Here is an 18,514-nt window from a genome sequence, read left to right on the forward strand (position 1 = left end):
CAAGGTAAGTTTCATGATTATTCCATATTGTTTGAAGTATTGGAAAGCTTAGACACTTGAAATGTAGAAGAACATAGAAATGGGTCATTATTGAGTGAATAGTGACATAAATGAATGATAGTGGAATCGAACTATGAATATTGAAGTGTTGTGAGTACTAACACGTTATAAATGATGTTTATATCATGAAACAAGCATTAAATGCATGAAAACGCAAGGATGAGCTAGAAGTAGAAATAAGGGAAAATTGGAGGAAAATGGTGGATTTTGCCAAAAGCACGTAAATGACGATTGTCGATCATGATATTGCGAATAATATTATGAATATTGGGAGTTGATATAGAACGTGAGAAAAGTAGTATGAGCGAAGGAAGCGTTGTCCGACTTCTCCTCGAATTAGCGACGCATTCTTATAGTTAGCTTACTAATGTTGATACGAATTCTCTTATGAAGGTAACGACGTGATATCGACAGAGAACAAGTGAGCGATATCTTAGCTAAACGACCAAGGTATGTGAGGCTAGTCCTTATTTCTCATGGCATGAATCTTTTATCTTGAATCCCTATTCCTTTCATGAGTTCTTACATCCTAAGAAGTTAAAAGCTTATACTCATGAATGTCTATATGAGATAAGTTATACGATATGATGGCACTAGAATGATGATGATGTTATTCCTTGCCTACACTCACCTTATGTGCTAGTCCTTCCAAGGTGAGGCGGAATGTCCATGATGGCTACATAATGTAATCGGGGGATCACGACCTTTTGTCACCCCGATAGAGTAAAGTTAATCATGAGCCTTATATACGCATTGTGATAAGATAAGTATTTTATGATAAGCATATTACTATGAGCATTTACATTGAGCATGTCATGAGCATTTCACACCGGGCCTAGTTGGCCGGGCAGACACCGCTTCGGCGGGTGGCGATACGGATACACCACGACCTACGGGTGTGGGCAGACACCACTAGTGGGCGGCATGAGATGGTACCCCGGACGCGGGAGGCCTGGACGCGGGCTAATATTATTGATTATCACACCATTCCGACATGGACGGGCAGCTTGCATATGATGCATACATGTTATGATGATGAGTAAGACAACATGCATTACTTCATGTATGATTATCAGTCAGATTCAGTTGTCTCATATTGATGTTATCCTCATATTATTGATGTTTCCTTTCATTATGTACGCCTCTCATACTCGGTACAATATTCGTACTGACGTCCTTTCTTCGGACGCTGTGTTCATGCCCACAGGTAGACAGGGAGGAGAGCTTGGCCCGGGTCCTCAGTAGCTGTCAGCTGTTAGATAGCACTCCATTGTTCGGAGGTGCTCATGGCTATCCTTTTGATGTACATTCATATATGCATATTTTGGGCATGACAGAGTCTTATTCCGTCCATGTATTCATTATGTTAGTAAAGGCTCGTAGATACGCAGTGTGGGTTAGATGGTCTCACAAGAGGTTTTCATATGTATGTATACTATTTTGATGGTCGAGAGGCAAATGTATATAAAGTATTTATGTTTCGATTAAATATGATTTTCCTACAATTGGTATGTAAAATTGATAAAAGAGTATTAAATGAGCAAGATAAGTAGTAGAGTGAGCGGTGCTCGGTAACTAGCTCCGGTACCCGTCGTGGCCCCTAGCTGGGTCGTGACAATTAACTGGATAGCTTGGGTGAGCACTTTAGATATTAAGGACTTGGGAGTAATTGCGTGAGATTTAAAATAACGGTAGTAAGACTGGATACTTTTGAAAAAAATATGTCGTATTGAGGTGATACAATGAGAGGTTCGATGGTTAAATAATTATTATATGAGGATTCAGGTTTTACGTCAAAAAGTTTAGGGTTGTATCAGATTTGCGTGTCGGGTAAAGGTTCAGAAACATGAAGATTGCAATCATAAGGTATAGTTCTTCAGTACTAAGTTCACAACTTGGATAGGACTTAGTTTTTGGAGTCGAGGGTGAAAGACATGATTGATTATGCATGAGGAAAAGATTAGAATTGGCCGCTACAGAGAGAACTGTGATTGGATTAGGAAATTCGGAGCTAGTTCAAATGACTAATGGTGATATTCGAGAGTTGTGCATTTATTCAGGGTCAATATTTTTCGAGTTAAGCTTAATAGTCCATGTTTATATTTCCAGGAAGATAACTAGGGATTCGATGCATTTCGGCTTAGATTTGAGGTATGATAGGTTTGCTGAGCTTTGTTAGGGTTTTCTAGTGGAATTGATGATATTTTTTTTAGAACCGTTACTTAGATAGAACAATGGTTTACAATGAGCTTAGTACAGATTTGAGGAGGTACCATGGTTGCGAAAGGTCTTTAGAGTGGTCAGCCTTCTACGATCTTGGCTCGGTAAGGTATTCAATGGTACATTTTTTTTTGTATTGTGATTTGAAGGTCTAAGAAGACTTGAAACTAGCGAAGTCAGCTATGAGTAAGATCAATTTGATGGAATTGCTTAGAGTTGCTCCAATAAAGCAAGAACTTTGTTCTGGCAAGAGTAAGTCATGGTTTCGGGCTTGTGTTTATGTGTTTCGAAGAAATCATGGTTCGAAGAACGGCTTTAGATGGGTGAAAGAATCATAATATTTTACCGATTCAGAGTGAGCTATGATTGTGTCTATATCTAAAGGTTTGTGTTGTTTTGAGGAACGTTTGTGGGACCTATCGATCGCGTTCAGAGGTATAGTTATATCGAATTAGAGAATTCCAGCAAAAGCAGTTCTTATATAGGGATCATCGGTGAAAGAAATTTTGAGTGTGGGAAATATGAAAAATTGGGTTTTTTTTAAGCTAAGTTAGAGAATGTGTTGACTGATAAGATGAACAGGCAGTGATTTTAACTTTGTGCAGTGGAGACTTCCGTGTTGTTATTTTAGAGATTCCATGGTTGCCGTCAGCTTTTGTACTCTTTTTTATCGTTCGAGGACAACGATTGTTTAATTTGTATTTGATGTAACGACCCGATCGGTCGTTTTGAGAACCGGTGACCTAGTTTGCGTGTCGTCTATTCCAGAAGCTCCATTATAATTATTTTGACTTGCTAACCAAAGTTGAAGTCAAACGAATATCATTTGGTTCACTTCGAGAGAAGGTTTCACTTTGGAAATTCCGGCATTCAATTATTTGGATAAATTGTTTACTTTGGGAAAACGTGTTTTGATTGCCAAGTTGAATATTCCGTTAGATTTGAAATATTAGTTATGATGTGGGGAAATTGATGGGGTTAATATTAGAGTTCGTCTGGTTGATTTTTGACAATTAAGTCGGTAAATATTTAATATGCTTATTTATGGTGAAAAGATGCTCACGGGAAGAAATTAGACTTGGATCTGAGATTTTTTGTTTCTGTTGGCTTTGTTGTGATGTTTATGACTTGTGGGGATGGGTGACTCCATTCCCTAGGTGATCGTGTGAGAATCGAAAAAGAAAATCTAAGTTTTGGAATTTTGAAGGCTTAAGCTTGAGAAGTTTGACCAAAAGTTGACTCTTGGGTAAACGTACCCATAATCAAATTCTGAAAGTTCCATTAGGTCCAAAATGTCATTTATGACTTAGTCGAGTCGTTGGTTCGGTTCCTAGGATGTTTGGGTGTGATTTGGGTGATTGGTGGAGAAACTAGCTTTTGGTATGATTTGGAGTTGACCATGGTCAAGACGGTCTCGTTTGGATGTTTTGAGAGTTCGAGCAGGTTCGTATGATGATTTTGGACTTGTCCACAAATTTTGGTTAGATTCCGATGAGTTTCGGATGTGTTTGGGTTGAATGGTGTTTGTTTTTTGTTTCGACGCCGTTTTGAGCAAAAAGGGTACCATAATGAGCAAATGAGCTTTGATTTGTGTTTCGATTGAACCGTTAGATCCGTATCGTAATTTCATAACCGTAGCAATAAGAATCGTTGCATTTCACCATTCTGTGAGGGAGATATGGGCATTTTACTAAAATTTTGCTGTGTAGGTTTTTCTGGTGTATTTTTATTGAAAATTATGAAATTGCCACTGAGCTCGTCCTTTAAATTTCTGACTTCTTCCAGAAATTGAAACCACCATATCTCACTCATTTTAAGGCCAAATGAGGTGATTCAAAAGCCTAACTTGAGTGAAATTTCGCAAGGGATCTATTGGAGTTTTATCAAAAGTGAGCTTTGGGGTCATTCTAGCACCAGATATGGGTCGGACAGCTGGGCGTTTTCATTCTTATTATTTGCTTGGGTTTCTCAGAATCTTACAAGCTCAATTTCTGGAGACTTGAAGAGACTCTTTCAAGAATTATCTTTTGGGTAAGATTCCAAACACCTTGTTATGATTATTCCATCGTTTAGTAACATTTTGCTTGCTAAGATTCTTGAATTAAGGGAGGTAAATTGGGGATTTGAAACCCTAGGCTTGAACTTGGTTTTTCTTCAGTTAAATATGAATTAGTTGATGGATTTCACTCATTTTTGTTATATAGGCTCCATATGTAATGGGTAAACTGATTTTGAACTAAATTTCCTATTTTACCCTTCGTGGTTTGGATTCCTATTTTTGGAGATATTTTAGGTTCTAATTTAATGTATGTCAATATGGGTACCATTGGATTCGTATGACTTCCTAGATTAATAATTTGACCTTATTGAACCCCCATTTTCTTATGAAATGACCATTTTGGCCGAGGTTGGGAATAGCTTTTTGAACTAACTTTTTGATCCGAAATTCTTCTAAGACTATTATGGGTATCCTTCAAATTCCCTCATTTTCCCCTTTCCATGAGTTAGGGTTTGGGACTTGATTAGGAATAGGTTTATTTGGGTATTTTCTTCTTGATTCTAATTTTATATCCGGATATGATTAGACTTCCATTATCTCGAAGCTCAAAGGAAGGGCTAGACCATGGTTTGAGTATTGAGGACTTGCTGTTCGGCTTTCCAGATAGGTTATGGTTTATCTTATGGCGAGACTTTGATTAGCGAAGCGTATGTTTAGATGATATTGTCAGAGAATGCATGCAAGCCTTTGGGTATGAAGTTGAGTTGGATATTGTCTTAGATTTGGCCTTGTTGCGTGATTTGGGGACTAGTGTTACACCTCATACTTTTGTACGTTGAGTTTCATTATGAGTTCGTCATCATAGACTTGGGGAGTGGGATTATCTTCGAGGTTATACGAGACTAGACATGTCCATCTTGAGCATACGAGGGTTCAAGTTCATGTTTAGTATGTCTTGGGAGGATTAGAGGTTAAGAGAATCGGAGGATATAAATTTCATCGAAGTTACCTTTTGCTGTTTTAAAAATTTATAGTACAAAAATATGTTTTGTTGATATTAGATTGAAAAAATTGGAATATGATGAAATATTTCTAGATATTACAATATATATTAGTATATGTGTATTAATTTTTATGAGATATTTTTCGGATTTATTTTTGGATTATGGTGGATGAAAAAAAATTAATTAATAATTTCTTTGGATCAGTTTTATGGTTACAATGTCCTTTCCACGTGGGATCATGAAAGAGGGGATATTATGACTAATATATAGATTAGAGATACGTGGCATCTTTACAGTAAGTGTGCGGACCCCAAGTTTCAAAGAGAGGAAAGTTACTACTTTTGGATTTCATTCCTATATATGTTACTTTATATATGAATTTCATTTGCTTACAAAAACAATACCTCTATACAAGATGTGCTGGACATTTTATCTAGCAAAACAAAATTCCTCTTTTCCTTCATTTATTTTCAACAAAGTGCTGAAACTTGTTGCTCCTTATTTTGGTATATAACAAAGTGCAGCAACATGATTTTTATATCAAATTTCCCTTAGTAGCAACGTGATATCTAGTTCTTTAAAATAGCAACGTTATGACCATACAAAGAAGCGAGGTGTAATTTTCTCACGATCAACGTAAAGGTTTTTGCTCCCTTCTTCTTCCAAGGAGCAAGGAAATTGGAGATTTCTTTAAAGTGCAGTAAGGTGGAAGAAGAATATTTCGTGGCATATGAGGTAAGAATCCCCCTCTCGTAGATATTTTTAAAATCAACTAGGCCATAGCTAAATTGTGGGAATTAATGAAATAAACACGAACTTGCGAATAGAATCGTCATTTGGAAAAGGGTTAAGTTTGTGGGCTGTTTTTTTGTTATAATCATATGATATAAGGCTAGAGTTTGTAGTAAATGACTTCCTTATCATGTTGAGAATGTTATTAAGTTAATAAAGGAACATACAAAAGGTGATATGGGTTGTACAAATCCTAATTAGAGCTTGTCGCTCGTTATAAAGTATTATGAAGTCATTATGGATATATATGTTATGTTGTTGAGATTCATATTTGTTGTTTGGGCTGTTGTTGCGATATATGGAATTGGGAGATACTAGTGATATAGGGGAGATGCTGCCCGTTTCGTTTTAGGATCAAGTTATCAATTGATATATACGATATACGAAAGCCATCTAAAGTCATACGTATTCCATTGACTATAAGTTTGGCTTATTAATGGTGGAAAGTTTGTGGTTGATTTTCTTGGATGATGTGAGGTATGTTAAGGCTATTCCCTTTTCTTCTTTTGGCATGGTCTATATGAAACAAACGGACGACGAACGTATAAACTCCAAAGAAGCTCCTATTCTTAGAAATACTAGAATGGCTAATGTTCTTGATGTCTAGAAGCTATTTCATTATGTCCTGGTACATGCCTATGATTCCTGAAGTCCTATTTTGATATTATAATCCATAGTGACATTCGAGGATATTATGCTTCCAGGTTATTCAAAGAGTTTCAGAAATAATCTTATGAGTCTCACTTGCATTCATTTGCATCTATATATATATGTATACACTATTTTACTTCACCGAGTCCCTCACTAGAGGGCCGGGTACGGTATATATTTATATTTCACCGAGGCCCTCACTAGAGAGTCGGGTACGGTATATATTTATATTTCACTGAGTCCCTTACTAAAGGGCCGGGTACGGTATATATTTACATAACCGAGTCCCTTACTAAAGGGTCGGTTACGGTATACAGATTATACTTGCATGATTTGAACATCGAGTTCTGGGCTAGACCGGGTACGGCATGATACATACATATATACATATACATTGTGGTCTATGAAGGCCTATGCATATATACATATATTGGTCTCTGAGAGTTTGAGTATTCGTGTACAGATGGGTTTAAAGAGCTGATTTTTTTTTGATTGATTTATATGAAAGTATGCATTGTCACTGTTCACGAGACTAACTATGGTGATAGCAACTTCTGTCGATATATCCTTATAAGTTGTGATCTAATGATAAGTTTCAAGTTTCAGGTACAGGATTGTGTCAGCTGTCCTTGAATATCCTTTGAGTTGATGTCTATGTTATATCATTTTAGTTCTGCCTTACATACTCGGTACATTGTTCGTACTGACGTCCCTTTGCCTGGGGGCACTGTGTTCATGTCACACAGTCTCAGATTGTTTTGCGAGTAAAATTATTCAGCTAGGATGGTTGGCTATCCGCTGGGATTAGCAAACTCCATTTTCTTCTTGGAGCAGTGCCAAGTCATTATGATTATATGGGTATATCGGGGCCCTGTCCCAACTCATATGATTCAGGTGTTTACTCTTAGAGATTTTGCAGACAGTGTCTATTGGTTAGTATGTTGAGATGTCATGTTTTGAGTAAAGCGACCATGTAGGCCGATATGTTAGTTTGACTTATTCGATTTTTGATTAATTAAGTATCGTTCGCAAATTTCTATGGTTTGACTGAAAGTACTTGTTTTATATTTCCAAAATTTTTTATATGTCCAGTTTCTTTATGTGAATGCCAGAGGGTTCACTCAGCTCTAAGTAAGAGTTGGGTGCCCATCATGCCCTGATGGGATTGGGATGTGACAACTAGCCACCCCGTTGCATTTTGACTTATCTTTTTCTATTTACTTATTGGATCGTTGCCACGTTGAGACATGGGCTAGCCACCCCGTTGCTTTTTTGACGTATCTTGTTCTATTTACTTATAGGCTCGTTGCCACGTTGAGACATCGAATATTGGTAATTAGAGATATATCATGACTATGATATTGCGGTACTTTACTTGATTTATATTGAGATGAGAATAGTAACTCCGTTATGGCTTATTGTGTAGCCTTATCATTGATATTACTTATATGCCTTGGGACATACTGTCGAGAGTTGTGATTCCATTGTGGCTTATTGTGTAGCCTTATCATTGATATTACTTGTGTGCCCTGGGAGGTACTGTTGAGAGTTGTGATTCCATTGTGGCTTATTGTGTAGCCTTACTATTGATATTACTTGTGTGCCATGTGTGGTACTGTTGAGATTGATTTGATTATTGATATTGAACTCATACATTACACGCATTCTCATCCTTCATGATATACTGTTGATACATTGATGATATATAAGGAAATAGTGTTATGAGCTGGGCTCAGTTGGATGAGAGTGACGTGACGACCGATGTCCGATGTTTATCCCGGAATCGAGGTATGAGTGCTGGTAGTGATTGCCGAGGTCTTTACCGGAATCGTCCGGATTGGACATGGACTTTGTAGGTTTCCCATGGGTTGTGCTCCCGAGATGTGATGTTCCATCATCGAAGTACATGTGTATCGGTGCATATGCATTGCATCCATATTTCATACATTATTGCATTGTATTGTACCTTTGACTTGTTGCGATACTATTGTGATGTACTGGTTCGGATTGATTGTACTGGGACTTGGCACAGTTGAGCTTAGAAGCTATAACATAGGTGATGACTTGTTGTGATACTATTGTGATGTACTGGTTCGGATTGATTATACTAAGACTTGGCATAGTTGGGCTTAGATGCTATAACATAGGTACTGACTTGTTGTGATACTATTTTAATGTACTTGTTTGGATTGATTATACTGAGACTTGGCATAGTTGGGTTTAGATGCTATAACATAGGAGATGACTTGTTCTGTGGATATAGATTCGTGTTGACTTGTACTTGTTGATTTATGTGTTTATCTTGCATTGTTGTCTTTATATACGTTATCTAGTCTTAGTCGCCCTATGATACCTATCAGTAGTTGTTGTTTGTACTGACCTACACTTGTTGCATTCTTTTATGACTGTAGAGTACCAGGTGAGATCGACTTCTACTCCTCGTGACTGATATTCAAGGATGGCTGATTCGAGACCTTCAGGGTGAGCATGAGGACGTTCGCTCCCCGAAGACTCTTTCTATCATTATGTCTTTATTTCCATTCTGAGACATGGTCTTTGAGACTACTCATGTATTATTATGATTCAGACGTGTAGTTTTTAGTTAGATGCTCTTGTATGACCAGACCAGATACTGGGGTGTATTTCTTACTTCCACATTTTCTTATATTATTATCACAAGACTTACGTTATTCTATCCCTTTCGCTTTACTTATGTTTTATGATTGTTGGGTTAAGGGATCACCTACCGAGGTGGGAAAGGTAGGTGCCCGCACGACTTAGTGAAATTAGGTCGTGACATCACCTTACAAAATCAATAAACATCTAATCTCTTTTGATGATCTTTTGACATTTATTTAAAATAGGTCAGTAAGCTTAAATGAAATTGTGTTGGCGCTTATAAAAATAAATTCAAAGGAAGTCTAATATAAATAACTAGTCATAAACATGGTGAAACACCCAACAAGTCATACGAGACTTCAACAATCTATCAGAAATTTTGACAACTGTCTATGGAGCTTCTAAGAGACAGAAATAATATTCTAACTTGGGGGCGTAGCCCAAAACTAAAAGCAATAAACTAAGATACAGGGGTGTTCCATAAACATGCGTGCCCACCAATTAGTTTAGAAAGAATCAAGTTCTCTTACTCCATATGCTTATCACGATCCTTCTCTTTTTCGTTACCTAACATACCATAAAAAAAAACAATGGCATGCCTGAGAACTAGGAACTCAGTGAGTGTCTAAGAGGCAATAGTTAACATGTCAAAATAATATAGTAAAATCAGTAAAACAATGTCACACCCCAGTCCTGATAGGGCATGAGGGGCACCGACCCTCTACTTAGAGCCGAGCGAACCCGCTGGTTCTTATTATATTCATAATCTCATTGGACCCTTAAATCACAAAGTGAAAGGCATAATGAAAGCTTTTCAAAAACATTCTTTTTGTCTTTCTCAAATCAAGTAAAATCTGTAATCATATGAAATTTGTAACATAATGCATAATGATACATCGGCTTGCAGAGCCGCTTGCCAGACTGACATGCTATATATGTGACTCTGTCTGCAAAGTCTCTAACATAAATCAATATACAATGACATAGATACCCTGACTCGGCAACACTCCGGAAGGAAATGGAGCTCGCCAATCCAGCTGGGACATCCTCTAGCAATATCCTATACTCATCTGTATACACCTGCGTGACATGAAACGCAGCCCCCGAAGAAAGGGGGTCAGTACGAATAGTGTACTGAGTATGTAAGGCATAAAATCAATATATACATAAAGTCCTGGAAAACATTTGAGACATAACAATGAATGGACAACATAGATGCATCAGTATAGCTACATCAAAGAAACACATATATCTATGGGAATACCACAACAAAGGCCACAGCGTCACCCCCTGTGAACTGTGCCTTATATACACATATCACAACAAAGGCCACAGCGTCACCCCCTGCCAACTGTGCCATACACATACACATCACAATAAAGGCCACAGCGTCACCCCCTATCAACTGTGCCATACACATACACATCACAATAAAGGCCACAGCGTCACCCCCTATCAACTGTGCCATATATACACACAACAAAGGTCACAGCGTCACCCCCTGTCAACTTTGCCTTATATATACACAGCAAAGGTCACAGCGTCACCCCCTGTCAACTATGCCTTATATATACATGATGAATGAAAATGAGTGCAGTGCATGATCAAAATGAAATATTAGAACTCTGTAATGTCACAAAATAACCATATACTTATATTGTGCTCATGACATGCATTGGAGTTCAAATGAAAACTACCGCTCAATCCCACCTTGGAGGAACAATTTATAAGGTGAGATCAACAACAATGAGATAAATCGAGAAAATCATGTAATAGCTTAACATTTTCATATCATCGTCGAAATCATATTTGAGACCTTTAAGCGTAAAATCATCCTCCACGTAATCCTCATAAAAACATCTCATTTTTAACATCATAAGAAGCTTTAAGAGTCATAAACTTCTAGCTTTTGAAATCATAGAGGTTATAGAAACACTTATGTGGAATCATACCATAAGAATCATGCCTTTGAAAGAAAAGGGACGAGCCTTAACATACCTGTTCGACCTCTTATTAGCTACGCTTATTCGTCCGAGCTCGCAAGTTTACATTTAAGAGAAGTTATACTAACGTTAGACTCTTTATTGCACACTTGTTCCAGGTTTCAAATCAAACTATTCTATACTCTGCCGAAAATCGGGCAGCATTTCCCCTGTTTATATGCCTAGCCCAAAATTAAAATTCAGCAACCAATCAACAACAACAACAATACCAACGTCATAAACACTATTATCTATAACAATATATTCCATAACCATCCCACACGATGTTTTTCAACATACAACACAATATACACTTCCTTTCATCCCAATCAAGGAGTATAATCTCATCAACACACCAACAATGTTAGATACCATTTCTATACATATAAATCAGCCCACCACACGTCCAGAACATGTTCAAAACAGCCCATAAACACAACAACTACAACACAACACTTTATGACCTTTCCTCCACAACTATTTCCACTTTTTCGGCTTGCTAAATCTTCAAATAATATCAACATAAGAGATAGGATGAAAAAAATACCTTATGCTTGAAGAAACTCAACCACATCAACTTTTTCCAACACCAAACTTAAGTAGAAGCAAGCACAATCACCTTTCGTGGGCTAGTTTGCTGTAATCTTGTTAAATTCTTGATTTATCGGACTATAATGTTTGGGGGAGGTGTGGATAAATTTATAGGACTCTTTAGAATGTTATCTGCTGAAAAGAACGGGGTTGATGGGGGTATTTATACCCCACCTAGGTCGGTTTCACCGACTTAATCAAGTGGGGCCCGCACAGCCTTTTGGCAGCTTAGGGTCTTGATCTTAAAATGACCATAACTTTTGATCCCGATGTTGTGTGAGGGACCACGACCTACGGTTGGAAAGCTCTTTCAATTATCTACAACTTTCATTCTCGGTGTGTTTCCAAATTCCAAACTTATAATAGCGTTTTTGCCCCTCCAAGTCAGGTCATCCAAAAACGTATCTTTAAATTATCCTTTTGGAGGGCTTATGCCCATATTTGGGTCCTTCTTAAGATTTGCTCAACTTTCCATATACTACTCATATCACTTTTCATATGTCCTTTAGAAAATCCCGACATGTGGGCCCCACCTTACCTTATGGTTACGAGGGTTATCATCGTGTAACGTGTTAACTGATTTACTCCATACAATCTCCAAATGTCACATATACATATTCTTGTACTCAGATAATATAATCTTCATCTCTAATCCTTGTATAACTTTGCTCTCCCTTGAGCTCATACTAAGCCGTCTACAGTCTTGGTAACGCGAAATTTTCCAGGGTGTAACATCCTTCCCCCCTTAGGAACATTCGTCCTCGAATGTTAAGTTCTTAGGGATTCCTACGAATGTTTCTCCAGAGTTTTCCCTGTAATTTTACCACTATCATTCTGTCACAACAACCCAAAACATATAATCGCCCCACTGGGCTACAACATCAATATCCATACTGGCCACACACGACCAAGAAATCACTTTAGAGAAGCATTACATACCTGAGGGTACTGAGGGCTCTGTTTGCATATCCTTTGGAGGCTAAACTAGATGCGGGTACCTAGACTTCATTTCTTAACTCTTTTATTGTATTCAGTCATTTTCTTTCAATTCTTTTTCCTCATGTTCATGATCGGAAATTTACTAGCATCTCGCTCTTGTTCTTTCTCCATTATGTTAGTCTTGATTTGCCATGCCGTAACTATTCATCGTCCTGTAAGTACTCTCTTCTCCTTTCTTTTCTTTGTTAGTGGGCAGCTACCTTTCTCTTTCTACGGCGCCCTCTTTGCGGTTACTCCTTCGGTGCCATCTCGGGCTATCCTTTTTGTACCCGTTGATCTTAGATATACGTCGTATTGATTCCTTGTAGTTCATTGGTCAGCTTCATTAGTCCCTACATCCTTGTCACCATCTCTCTTACCCTTACATTCTGAGTGTTTATCTAATATGACCTTACTGCTAGTGTTTTATTGTTTTTGCATGAAAACCACTAAACCAAGTTTGGCAGTGTTTTATTAAAAATAGTAAGTTTTCTGTACAATAGTGTAGAGAAAGAAAAAGAACAGAAAAAAAATGAAAATAATCCTAGAAAAAAAGAAAAAAAAAGGACTAAAATGTAAACTACATCCAAAGACTGTATGAAAGCTAATCTACTGCAGATCCTCTGGCCTTGCCTTGATACCATCTCAGACATCTACAAGCTCTCACCAGGTGCTATGGTTCAAAGTCAAAATGAATACATATTCAGGCTTCCAGGATGGAGTAGAATTCATCCATGTTACTTCAGATGTAGCTGCTATCTCCTTGCCTTGATGTTGACCTTTGTTTGCCATTGTCTCATGTTTCCTGAATGAACCAATCTTTAGAAGTCTTACAAGAGAATGAGCTTCAAGATAATACCACTCTTGTACCCCTGCCAAAGATAGTTTCATACAGGTCCATGTGCTATTCATGGCAGGTTGAGATGCAACCTTATTGCTGCTACTGCTCTCCAGCTGCTTGCTATTAATCTCCAGGGATATGATGGTCCTTAGATGTCCTGATCTTTATGTATGGTATATGTGACTTTTCTGTATTTAGAATTTTCCTTGCTTTCACAAGAAGTGAAGTAAAACTATCAAAATGATGATCACTTGCAAAATCAAAAGAATAGTTAGTTAAAAAATCAGCCAGACCATTTCCTTCTCTCAGAACATGCTCCACCCTCACTTCCTTATCACTCCTCAACCTTGAAATATCATTTATGATCATTGATATACTCCATGGAGTCTCCCACTGACCAGTTAAGATCATCTTCATAGTTATTGAGTCTGTTTCCATCATCACTGGCAACAGACTGTGTGTAACACAGTACTTAAGACCCTCATGTAATGCCTTTGCTTCTGCTATCAGATTTGAACCATCTGGTATCCTTCTTGCTGCTGCATACTGGAGGTCACCCACTGCATTTCTAATACAAAAGGCCACAGGGCTTGGTCCACGATTTCCCCTAGAAGCTCCATCAGAATTACATTTATACCATCCTGGCATAGGAAAATCCCATTTCACTATCTTGCTTACAATTCTTGACCTGTACACTTCAAAGACTTGTAGAATTTGAGGTATGCATCTTGGTAAGTTGGTCTGCCATGGAAACCTCATTCTACACATTTGATATATGATCATGTTTATCTCATAAATCACTTTGTTGATGGACATCCTCCCTCCATGTAGAATTGTATTCCTCCACTTCCATATCTGCCACATAGTGACCATTGGAATAGCTTTAAAGATGGTTATGAACTTTGAGGGGCAATCTGCATTCCACCAGACTTGAAGAATCTGCCTGACTTGTTGAAACTGTGTTGTGATGCCAACAACAGTTTTAACATAAGTCCACGCTTTTGTAGAACCATTTACTGTAACAAACAAATGATCCACAGTTTCATATTGCCTATGATCACAGCAGTAACAGGTTGCCTCAGTATCTACTCCAATCCTTCTTACTACCTCTCCAACTGGTATTTTGTATTTCCATAACCTCCAGAAAAAAGAAGGATATCTTAAAAGGTACCCCTAATGTTCACATGTTCTTAAAGACATCTGACTTGACTGCTTTGCTCCTCAGTAATTCCCATGCAGTGCCTACAGTAAATTTTCCTGATGCTGTCATCATCCATCTTGGTCTATCCCACTCTTCTTTTGGCTCATGAAAGTGCAATTCTTCTAATATATGATCCACAATATCCATAGGGAATAACTGCTGCAATTTTCCTATATTCCAACCATCCTGCAACATAAGTTCTTTTACATCTTGAACACCCTCATCTATCTCAAAATTATCTGGAATGATGTGATATGGAGCCCCTAGCTTTGTCCAGTTGTCAAACCATACATTTGCAGTCCCACTCCTTGGTTCCCACCATATTTCTTGCTCTATATTATATCTAGCCTCTATCATAGCCTTCCATACTTGAGAACCTCCCTCCCACTGCACAGTCTGAGGACTGTGCCTTTTGCAATATTTGATCCACATGTAGTTTACCCATAGAGTATTTGTTGTCCTTAATTTCCACCAAAGTTTTGCACATAAGGCTTTAGATACATCAAACAAAGATCTAAAGCCTACTCCTCTTTCCTCTTTTGGCTTACACAAATTTAGCCATGATGACCAGCGTCTTCTTCTCCCTTCCTCACTATTATTCCAAAAGAATCTTGAGAAGATTTTGTGCATATCATTGATAATACATTTTGGAGGTTTGATGGCTGATAACAAATGTATTGGCATACTCATTAGTACATTATTGATCAGAACAGCTTTTCCTCCAAATGATAGCAATCTTCCTTTCCAAGTCTGCAGCCTATTCTTGACTTTCTTGATCAGATCATTGTAATCAACCTTCCTCTTCCTTGAATGTGTGACAGGACAACCCAAATATGTAAAAAGAAAAGTGCCTCTTTTAAAACCAGTAATAGTCTCCACCTGTTGTATCAGCACATTAGACACCTTACTGTATACATAGAATGAGCTCTTGCCTTTATTTATAAGTTGGCCTGATACTTGCTCATATGCATGTAATACCTCCATAATTAGCTCCAATGATCTAGCATCAGCAGATGAAAAAATTATTATGTCATCTGCATATGCCAGATGATTCAGATTTGCACTCCATTTGGGCATTCCATAACTTCTAAACTCATTATTCTCAAATAAAGAATTCAATGCTCTAGATAAAACATCAGCAGATAAGATGAACAAAGCAGGAGAGAGTGGATCTCCTTGTTTTACACCCCTGGTGGAATGAAAGAAACCATAAGCTTGACCATTAAGGAGTATGGAATACCAATTATTTGCTATCATCCTCCAAACCATATCTATGAAAATTTCTGCAAATCCCATCTTCCTTAAAACTCTGATCAAGTAACTCCATGATACTCTATCATATGCTTTAGCCATGTCAAGCTTAAGTATAACATTAGCTGGTTTTCCTCTTAGTCTACTGTCAGTCACAACTTCTTGAGTTAGAAGGACATTTTCAATGATACATCTGCCCTTAACAAATCCAGACTGGTTGGGAGATATCAGAGAAGGTAGAATGCCTTCCAGTTTATCCTGAACCACTCTAGAAATAACCTTGTTGATGAAGTTGCTGAGACTGATTGGTCTCATATCAGCAAAGGTCTCAATGTTATTCTTCTTTGGTAATAGTACCAGGTTGGTATGTGTGACTGACTTTGGAAGAGTTTGGCTATCAAAAGAGGCTTTCACAAGAATGTATACATCAGCACTAACAATGTCCCAACACACGTGATAAAATATTCCAATCATACCATCTGGACCACCAGCACTATATGCAAATAATTCAAATACAACCTTCTTCACCTCCTCTAAAGTTGGCATGCTTACTAGCTGATTGTTAGTATCCTGATCCACCATACTAAGAACATGTTGTAGCAATTCAAAGTCTAATGGATCAACCTCTTGAGAGAACTGCTGTTAGTAAAATCTACAAGCTTCTTCTGCCAAAAGTGACTCCCCTTCTATCCATACTCCTTGCTGATTCTGCTTCCTACGTATTTTGTCAAAGAATCTTTGTTTACTTTGGCATCCGCAGTTAGGAAACCCTTAGCATTGGACATGGCCACCATAAACAAAACTATACCTAACTGCGCAAGGGTTAAGGTTCAAGTAGATTTGTTATCTGATCTTCCTAAGTTTGTTCTGATGGAAATTGAAGATGAGAAGACCAAAGAGATTAGGGTGGAAAATGTGAGAATACAATATGTTCATTTACCAAAGTATTGCACAGAATGCATGTTGCAAGGTCATGCAAATGAGGACTGTTGTGTATTGCATCCTGAACTAGTGGCAGACACAAAAGAGGATGCAAAGAAAGAGGAGAAGGAGCATGAGAAAGGGGATGTATCAAACATGGCTACAACATCTACAGTAGGAAGAAGAAGAAGACAGCAGGGATGGAGATATCCTATCCAAACATATGTGCCTAAAGTTCTATCAAGTGGGAAGGTTGTTACTTATCCTGGAATCAATGACAAAGGAAAAAACAAAACCAAGATTCCTGATGAGGCTGGGAACAAGAGTGTTCTTGCCCCTGAAAGGGCAGTTTCTACACATAATTATTTTGATGTGTTAGAGAAAATCATAGAAGGAGAAGTCAATAACAGTGTAGAGGATCAGGGAGCAGATTACAAGGTCGAGGAGGTAGAAAAGGGTAAGGAACAAGCTGATAAATCTTTTGATAAGAAAGGAATGGAGGAGAATGCTCAAAATTTGGTACCATGTGGGGCAGTCAATGATAGAGAAGATACCATCAAAAATACAGAAAGGAAAATGGATTCAAATGGTGAACAAGCATGGCAGACAACAAAAGATGTGTATGAAAGTGTGGGAGAGATGGTTGATGAGGGTGTCATTGCTATTGAGGAAGATGAACCTGACAAGAATTTAGAGGACAAAAGTGCAACTGTGGGGTACATTATTGATGAAGGTATCATTACTGTTGAGGAAAATGATACTGACAAGAATTTAGAGGACACAAGTGCAAGTGTGGGAAAAATGATTGATGAGGGTGTCATTGCTGTTTCTAAGCATGGACATGCCTCAGGATTTATCATGGAGCAGATAGAAAAGGTCCCAGATGGTAATGGTACATATGAGCAGATGGAAAACCTTGATTGCATGATCTAGAATCAGGTGAGGATGAAATGCAGACTGAGGCTGATAGGTTGGCAAATGCCAAAGGGGATTTGGAGGTTGTAGATAATCAAACAGATCAGACATTAACTATTCCAAGCATCTCAATTAATGACAATGGCATTGGTTAATTTCCTCCTGAGAGGGAAGTGATCAAGGATTTGCCAGTGGGACAAGTGGAAATGGACAATGTGCAGAAACTGAGTCTTCAGAGAAAACAATCTCCTTTGAAGGAACTGCATGATGTGATCTCTCATAATATTAATGTGGGAGCTGAGGTGGAACATGAGGAGGGAAAGAACAAATTTAATGAAAGTGAAGAAGAGGTTTCAGTGGAGCATGTTTTTAGTACTATGGTCAAAGAAGCTGGCATCTCACCAAGATCTAGACAGAAAAGCTCTAAGAAAGGAAAGAAACAAGTAATCACAGACACTATTCCTATAAGAGTAGTACCAAGGAGAGGTT

General features: G+C 38.0%; 1 protein-coding gene across 1 annotated transcript in view; it reads right to left on the minus strand.

The window, feature by feature from the left end:
* LOC132630997 (uncharacterized) overlaps positions 1-16,771 on the minus strand; it is a 31,253-nt gene extending 14,482 nt beyond the window's left edge. The window contains exons 1-5 of the mRNA XM_060346592.1: positions 16,024-16,771; positions 15,917-15,972; positions 14,922-15,817; positions 13,989-14,788; positions 13,596-13,894 (exon numbers count right to left, since the gene is read on the minus strand). Coding sequence (XP_060202575.1) covers positions 13,596-13,894; positions 13,989-14,788; positions 14,922-15,817; positions 15,917-15,972; positions 16,024-16,771 — 2,799 coding nt within the window. The remainder of the gene's footprint in view (positions 1-13,595; positions 13,895-13,988; positions 14,789-14,921; positions 15,818-15,916; positions 15,973-16,023) is intronic.
* Positions 16,772-18,514: the final 1,743 nt, after the last annotated feature.

Source organism: Lycium barbarum, chromosome 3 (assembly GCF_019175385.1).
Source record: "Lycium barbarum isolate Lr01 chromosome 3, ASM1917538v2, whole genome shotgun sequence".
Lineage (NCBI taxonomy): Eukaryota > Viridiplantae > Streptophyta > Magnoliopsida > Solanales > Solanaceae > Lycium > Lycium barbarum.